The sequence below is a fragment of the Nycticebus coucang genome, chromosome 15 (genome assembly GCF_027406575.1).
Source record: "Nycticebus coucang isolate mNycCou1 chromosome 15, mNycCou1.pri, whole genome shotgun sequence".
Lineage (NCBI taxonomy): Eukaryota > Metazoa > Chordata > Mammalia > Primates > Lorisidae > Nycticebus > Nycticebus coucang.
The window spans coordinates 23,999,687-24,008,013 of NC_069794.1; the positions used below are offsets into that span (position 1 = coordinate 23,999,687).

The window sequence follows — 8,327 nt, forward strand, 5'->3', positions numbered from 1 at the left end:
TAGATGAATACTTCAGTAAGGAAACAAGGTGTACAACTGAACTATAATTAATGAACAGTTAAGCGGCACAACAGAAAAACATACTTCCCTGAACCAACAAAGGCATAAATTACATATGTATATATTTATATTTAAAAATTTTGATAATTAGGGGAAATGTTTTCTATTAACAATAAAGTTTAGCTACTGTTGTTCAATTGTGAATAGTGGAGATTCCGTCAAACACACGTAGTTAGCTTTTTTGCACTTTAAGAATCATTACTTCAACCCCTCATATTTGACATAGTTATCAAGTGTTTATTCAGAAACTATTTAAAAAATTACATGTGCTGGGATACATATGAGACTGAACAACAGAACCCCCATCTTACAGAGATCCTGGTTGTGGTTATCATCATTGCTTGCTGCCCACAGACATTGTATAGAGACTTGTTCAGTTCATCATTTTGGTCTTCTGAGGTGCCAGTACATGTGGAGCTGTACAAATGCAACTGGGTTTGGTTAAATAATTGAAAATCGGCTACAATAGTAGTCAAATCAATATATCATTTTGGTTCACTAATAAAAATATTGTTAAATCTTCGCTAATGAAACCAAAACCTTGCCCACAATTCTCACTTAAATGGCCCAATTAGTTGCCCTATATTTTTTCTTTAATACATTGGGATACTATCAGCTTTTTTATTTTCAAATACTGATCCAATTGGGTGGGTTGCATTGGCTCATAAAGACTTTGTCGTTAAGTACGCCACATTTTTAATGATTTGAAATGTCTTCCTAATATCACTTCGGTTTTGGAAAAATGCAGATCTTAATAACAGTGCAACACCTCTGCGAAATCATAGGCTAAATAGTGAAGGAAGAGGAATGCTAAATGTGCATATAAAAATAGGTGCTACGATAAAATATTTGTATATTTCATCAATAAGTTATTTTGACTAATCAATTATGGATCATATAGCTCTGTAATTTTTAATGATTTGTCCACATCTATGGTGATCTTTTCAAGATCACAATACATTTTTTTCTTTTAATTCCAATGTCCAGAATGCATACAAACACATCCTTTAAAAACAAGGAAAGGATGAGAAGGAAGCAGAGAGGGGGGTGGGGAGGGAGAAAGAACAAACTTCCTATTAAAGTTGGGGTGTGCTAATCTCTCCACAAAAGCCATTTAGACCCACCCATGGCTTAAAGGGGGGAGAAAGGGAGGTGGAAGGGAGTAAAATGAAGGAAAGAAGAATCTATGCGCTGCCATCTTCCACCATTCTTAGCTTCCAACCACTACAAAAATGACTGCGACCTTTTAACATAGTCACCCGCGCAGCAAACTGCCCTCGGGAAAGCCCCCCTCCCCCACGAGCAAGAAGAGAAAGCGATGTGCCCAGTTTACACAAATGTTTCCCATGTGTAAAAATTAAAAGGAAATTGCACACCCTTTCCTTATCTTCTGCCGAAGCTGAGAAATCCCGTGCCAAGGCACTTCACCCTAAACGCTGAAATAACACAGTTATTCCAATGTGTTCACCGTGTGTGTCTACTTGCTTGTTTTAAATGCAAAAGCTCCAAGGGAGTTCCTTTGCTTTTAGAACTGGCTAAATGTGGTCTGTTTTTCCAGCACTTCGAGGTAGTCCGGCTCAACGTTTAGTTTTGCTTTTAACTCCAGGTATTCGTTCCGGTTGGGTTCTACAAAGACAGCACTCGGGGGGCTGTAGAGCACCGGTTCCCGCAGCCTGCTGTCCCCTGCCCCCGGGTGCAAATACTGATGAGGCCGTCTCAGGTCATAGTTGGGGGAGAAAGTGTAAGCAGCGGGGCTGCACGGGAATTTGGGATATTCCGGGAGGCTGTTGCCGGCGGGGGTGGTGGCGCAGTGTTTATCTGGTTCTAAAATGCCCCTGTAAAAACGGTCGGCGTCCTGCACCGGGGACAGCAGGTCCTCCCGGGGCTCGATGGTGCTGACGCTGTAGGCGGGGCTCCGCAAGTGGTGGCCTTCCCGCCTCTCCTCCTCCGCCGGCGGCAGCTGCAGCTGCGGCGGGGGCTGCGGCTGGGGCTGCGGTGGCTGCGGCGGCGGAGGCTGCTGTTGCTGCAGGTGGTGGTTGCTGCTGTAGGTGACCTTGAGCTCGTGAAGGTCTTTGTAATCCTCCACCGAGTTGCCCTCTCGAGAGCGGTAGATGGGGTTTTTGCACATGTGGCCCAGCGGATGGGGAATGTACTCGTACACGTGGCCCGCGGGCGTCTTCACCTTGGGCAGCGCCGCCCCGCGGTGGTGCACGTGCGCGTGCGGGTGGCCGCCGGCGCCCCCGCCGCCGTACACGCTGTACTGCATGTTGAAGGAGCTCACGTCGGAGTTGTTGGTGCTGGTGTGGTCGCTCTGGTTCTTCTTCCTGCGCTTCATGACCAGCACGAAGAGTCCGGCGGCCACGAAGACGGACATGATGAAGACCAGCAGGAGGCTGAGGATTAACACCGACAAGGGCACGGACGAGGTGCCTCCGCCTGCACCCAACCCCGCGGGAGCCCCAGTGCTGTTCAACCGGATGGCGGGGGTCACAGCGCTGGTCCTCGCAGGAATCTGGATGGAGGAGGGTGTGGGCGTGGGAACCACCACGTCGGAATAGTCTGGGCAAAGGAGCTCGGAGTTAATGGAGCGCATGTCGGTCTCGGCGAATTTCTTCGGCGCCTTACAGATCACCTCGTCCACTAGGACGCCCACTTTGAGTTGCTCGACCCACAGCTTCATGCCCACCACGTCGCAGGTACAATCCCAAGGGTTGTCGTGCAGGTCGATTTGGATAAGTGACTTAAGCTGGTCCAAAACTCCACTCACAGGCAAGGAGGCAAAGTGGTTACTCCTCAGGTTTAGCCTGAGAAGGGTCAGGCCGGAGAAGACCCCTGAGGGCATAGCCTGCAGGAGGTTGTTATTCAAGAATAGCAGCTGGAGGTTTGGGACAGGGTCAAAAGTCCCAGACTGAATCTCCCTTATGAGATTGTACTGCAGGAAGAGATACTGCAGGCTCTGAAGGCCATAGAACAGCTCTGGGCTCAGCCTCTCGATCCTATTGCCGTTCAGGTAGAGGCGCCTCAGGTTGGTGAGATCCCCGAAAGCACCATCCTGAATCATGGAAATACGGTTGTTCCCCAGGTGCAGAAGGTCCAGCCCCGTGGCCTCAAGGAAGTCTGTCCTGCGAACCACAGCAATGTAGTTTTCTGTCAGATACATTTTCTTGGGATTGTAGGGCTTAGGCTGCAGCTCAGCAATGCTCTCAATCTTTCGCTCCTGGCAGTTTACGTTGAGGCCCAGGTCAGAGATCTGCAGGTTGCAAGTGCACGCGGTGGGACACTCCAAAGGCACCGGGGATTTGGTCTGGTAGGCGATACTGGGGCCGTAGTTGCTGTAGCCCAAGTCCTTGGAGGGCTGCCGAGAGGTGGGGCGCACCCTGGGCTTGTTGGGTTGGCGAGTCCCCTTAGGGAGCTTCAAAGGGGGTTTGTAAACAGCAGAGGAAGAAGTGGCCACGGAATTCACGGAGGCTGGGGTGGTGTGGGAATACCCCGTCGTGCTCAAAGGCGTCTGTGGCCTCATCTCATAATCAGAAATAAGTTTCCTTGGGCAAAGTTCCTGCTTGGATACCTCATCCAAGTCCCTGCCGTGTAATCGGAAGGGAGTTTCACAAACCACATCTCCCACCAGGGCCGAGTAGGAGATGCTATCCAACCAGTCTTTCAGAGAGATCAGCTCACAGGAGCAATTCCAGGGATTCTCCTCCAGCTGCAGCTCTACAACTTTATCCATGTGCTGCAACAGTCCCACATAGGGCAGAAGTTTCAGCCGGTTGCCCCGGAGGTCCAAGTGTGTTAAGGGCACAAAACGGAAAAGATTGTTGGGTAAACTGGACAAGAGATTGTCATTGAGGATCAGCACCTGCAACAAATGCAGTTTCCCAAAAGCATTGGGTTCAATGACGCTGATGTAATTGTAATCGACCTGTAGGTATTCCAGATTCTCCAAGCCAAGGAAGGTATCATCTCTCAGGATTTCCAGTTTGTTATTGTTCAGATGCAATCTCCTTAAACCCCGCAGCCCATGGAAAGCCCCCGTCTCAATGTCCTGGATAACATTGCTACCGAGATGCAAAATTGAAGCCCCAGTGTAATTGACAAACTCATTGGGATAGAGACGGTTCAAAAGGTTTCCAGACAACAAGAGATGGTAAATTGGGAAACGAGGTGGGCTAATTTCAGAGAGACTGATGATCCCCCGGTTTTCACAGCTCACTGTTAAAATGCCATCCTTTTCCTCACAAGGACATGCATTGTCACAGATTTCCCCATAATAATCGATGGTTTCTGCACAGGAAAGGGCGAGAGATGTTACAGCAAATGCTAGAGTCTGCAGCATCCAGCTATGCATTTTTCTGTGAAGGTCCTGTTCCAAAGTTACTGGGGGGCAGCAAGTGTGCATTTTACCTCCTGTAAGAGAGAGAGGAAACAAGGAAACAACAGAATATGACACAAATTTCATGAATTGGAAAGTCTCATGTTTCCTTTAATATTATTACTCTGAAATCCAGAAGAAGGGGATATGGAAATGGCAACCCCCCCCCCAGTGGAACATTGACATTCTCTGGATTTTATTAACATCCGATATTCATTTGGATTTAAAGGTTGATTTCATTTTATAATGAGCACACCGCAAACATGCTGCTCTTTCCAACATAAGGGCAGGTTAAATAAAGTTCCATCTCCATGTTCTTCTCTGCTCCCCCCTTTTCAAAACCAATCCACAAATATACATAAAATGGCTGTCAGTTTAGTTTCATGGTTCTAATTTAAGAGAAAAGAAGCACCGTTTTACAGGGTTCCCCACCTCACCTGTACCCAGCCCCCCTTCCTTTCTCTCAGAACCTCTTCAGTTAACAGTTCACCATTAAGGTCTCCCATTTTGACAGAAAGGCAGGAGCTACAATACTTCGGCTATTTTAAACAGTCTCTGGAAACAGGGTGGGAACCTGAAGAATACTTTTTCAGAGGCAAAAAGGATGTAAGATAATGCATCAAAAGGAGCCTGAGAAGCTCTTAAATCACCAATTGTCTTTCAGAGCTTTGAGAATGGAGAAAAAGAAGAGCGCGGTTGCTTTGATGGTGGACTTTACTACCACTCTGTGGAGCACATCAGTGTCCTAATTGCATGCACGGGGCCACTTAGCAGCGCTTCCCGGAGAGCGCCCCGAGACCACTTCTGCTCACTGATCATGTCAGCGACGCTGCCAACCCGCATCTTTAAGCCACTGAAATAGTTCTGCACGGTGGATTACAAAGAAGTCAGGGAAGACATCCCCAGTCTCGGAACACCTACAGATATCTTGAGTTTAAAAAGGACGTTCCTATGCTTACTCTGAAACGGCTAGGAGGAAACCAAGGACCAGCGCCAAAGCCTCCCTTACCTTGGGTCCGCGTCTATTTGGCACGGTATGTGAAACTGACCCTCATGAATTAGCCAGGTTTGGACTCGGCTACCACCACGACGGCATCCCCATCTTTGGAGCTGCTTATTACGTTTTATTTAAATGCCCCCCCACTCCATTTTTTCCTCAAGGAAAGGGCGCCTGGGGGCTGATTAAGAGGCAAAATGGGAAGGTGGAAGGCAGGGAGGACAGCAAGTGACTTAGGTCAGTGCTTTAATATCCAAATTTCATTTCATTTTGCCAAGGAATCGATCTCTCCCTCCCTTTCCTCTCCCTTTTCTTTCTTGATTTCTTTCTGTCCCCTTGAAGGCTTCCTTCGATTTCCTACTTCGGGTCACCAGCAGCACTCTTAAGGGAAGGACATAAATGGATTGCGAGTGTGTGAGTGTGTGTTGCGCTGGTTAGCGAGCGCAGCGGCGGAATGGGAGGGGGCATTTGATATGCATGCTGGGCTCTGGGAACCTGTGCCTTTTTTCCTGGTCTATCTTGCTTTTGCTCACTACGGAATTCTGATGTTGAATCACAACCCCAAACTAACGCCGAGACGTTTCTGAGGCAATTGGTCTCAGTCCTGATCCCCAAGTTGATTCCAGCCCGTGTTATTAAAGGCCTCTGCAATCACACGCACATGTGTAAGTGTGCCTTGGAATCATGCACGTGTGGCCACCAGAACGTGTCGAGACGAATCGGAATCACAGTGTATAAACCTCACAAGTATCCTCGACCTTCTAACGTTGACAGCAAATGTCTTCCCAGCTTAACAGCATCAAATACATCCCTATTGAAAGCAAAAGGTTTACCTTGAAATTTCGGTTCTCCGCGGGAACAAATCTGCACATCCATTCAGCGGGGTTGGGTCCCCTTCCCCGCCCTCCGGCTGCTTCCCCGCCCCCATTCGCTGCCCTCCCCATCTGAGAGCCCACTGCAAATTGTGTCCAGCCAGTATTAAACTAGAGCGTTTACAACTTTAATTCAGTTCTGCTTTGCAAGGATCGAAGAGCTTCCTTTCACTCCCTTTCCCCTCCTCCTTGCCATCAAATGAGACCGAAAATTTGGGAAAATAAAGTTGAATGACCCGGGGAAGGCTACCGTTCTCCCTGGGAAACGCACCTCCGATGCAAATGCGCGAGTGCACCGCATGTTCTCAGATTATCAGATCTTCATTTTATTTTGCTCTATTTCTTTTTGCGAGCGGGGGCGGGGAAATGTATTTGTTTTCCCCCAAAGAATTTAGACACTGGATCATCGCCCTGAACGTCCCTGCATAAATCAGCATGGAGCCACGCAGCCTGGAGCCCAGCACCCAGGCCGGACTGAGGCTCAGGGCACAGCTGCTCCAACAGCCGCCCAGGCAGAAGCACCCGGAGTTCCAGGACGCGAGGCTCCCCTCCCCCAGCCCGCCCCAAAGAGAAGGAAAGGAGAAGCAAGGAAGAAGGGGAGGGAGGAGAGGGAAAGAAAGACACCCGGCCACACAGACACACTCACACTGGCGCGCGCGCGCACACACACGAACCTCTTTTGCAAAGTAAACGACAGACTTACCCCGTCTCACATTTCCAGGGCCCACTCATCATAGCCACCCTTAAAAAAATAAAAATAAAAATAAAACCTCTTTGGGGTGTGCACTGGGTTACTGAATCCCAGGCAGGGCGAGGAGGCAGCGGGCAGTAGGGTCCGAGCGGCTGGAGGAAAGAGGCGCCTGGACACCGCCAGCAGTGGCCGCCGCTGCCGCCGCCGCCGCGGTGGCGACCGCGGGTTCCTGGGCTCTCCAAACGACTCTCCCGGGCCAGCTCCGCGGTAGTCGAAACGGGCAACAGGGTTGGGGGGTAGCGGGGGGCGATCCAGAGCGGCGGGATGGTAACGCTGGGGGAGGGGGCGGCGGAGAACCCGTTCCGGAGGCGCCTCGCGGTAGGGGCCCGGAGCAGGAGCCGGGCGGGGCGACGAACGGGAGCTGTGGGGAGCGGAGGCTCGAAGCGGGAGGAGGGGGACTGTGTGAAGACTGCCTGGCACCACCGGCCCCGCCAACGTGACGGTCAGCCCAGCCGAGCGCTCGCACCAGCTCACACTCCAGCTCACTCACACCCTCGCTCCCATCCGTGGCACGGAGCGATCGCAGGGTCCCCGGCACTCATCGCTGCACCCCACCAGGCGGGTACTTACAGTTCCCATCTGCACAGGGGGCAACTTTCTCCGACCCAGCCGTGGCCGCCGCCCCCTCCAGCTACCTCCAGCTCGGAGCACCCCGGGGCCTGGGTTCACGCTGGCTGGCCCTCCCCTCCCCCCTCGGCTCTCCTCCGCGCCGTCTTCACCACATTCCCCCCTGGTCAGTGGCGCACGCCCGGGGACAAGCCAGCAGAAGCGGGTCGCGTGGGTGTGCATGCATCTCCCGCCTTCTTCTTGCAGCGCACACTGTACATGGTAGTGAGGGGGCGAGCGAAGGTGGCACCGGCCCCTCAACAGCTCCGGCGGCGGCGGCGGCGGCTGCAGGTCCTGCGCTGTCCTCCGCCCCCCGCGCAGCAGCGACCACCGAGCTCGGGATCCAGCCGCCGCTGTCCCCGCGCCGAGCCCGCCGCCGCCGCGGCCCCTAATTAGTATTTGAAAGGCTCCCGCATCCTTTCGGGCGCTTCCTCCGTCACGGTCTTCGAAGGATTTCTTTCTCTATCCCTGCCCCAGATGCGCCGCACGATCGTCATTATTTGGAACTCTCTATCTCCCACATCCTTTTGGGGGGTCTTGGGGGCAGCAACAGCGTTGTTCTACGCCTGTGGCGTGTCCTGGCAGCCCGATGGCTCTAAAAAACTCAGAGAAAGTCGCGTCTTCCTCCCGGGCGCTGAGGATGTGGCGAGTCGGTAAACATCACCCGGG

The 8,327-nt window shown here is 51.6% G+C and overlaps 1 protein-coding gene across 2 annotated transcripts; it reads right to left on the minus strand.

The window, feature by feature from the left end:
- Window positions 1–276: 276 nt before the first annotated feature.
- Window positions 277–7,753, minus strand: SLITRK5 (SLIT and NTRK like family member 5). Of its 2 annotated transcripts, none has more exons than XM_053563996.1 (2): window positions 7,623–7,753; window positions 277–4,467 (listed from the first exon to the last, which is right to left on the minus strand). In XM_053563996.1, exon 2 carries the CDS (start codon window positions 4,457–4,459, stop codon window positions 1,586–1,588), a length of 2,874 nt encoding a protein of 957 aa, XP_053419971.1. In that variant the 5' UTR covers window positions 4,460–4,467; window positions 7,623–7,753; the 3' UTR covers window positions 277–1,585. The 2 variants fall into 2 exon arrangements, with proteins under 2 accessions (XP_053419971.1, XP_053419972.1); XM_053563997.1 differs by lacking the exon at window positions 7,623–7,753 and adding an exon at window positions 7,005–7,235.
- Window positions 7,754–8,327: the final 574 nt, after the last annotated feature.

Bases quoted from the DNA above. Each gene is read 5' to 3' on its own strand.
- SLITRK5 (XM_053563996.1), bottom strand. From the start codon at position 4,459: ATGCACACTTGCTGCCCCCCAGTAACTTTGGAACAGGACCTTCACAGA.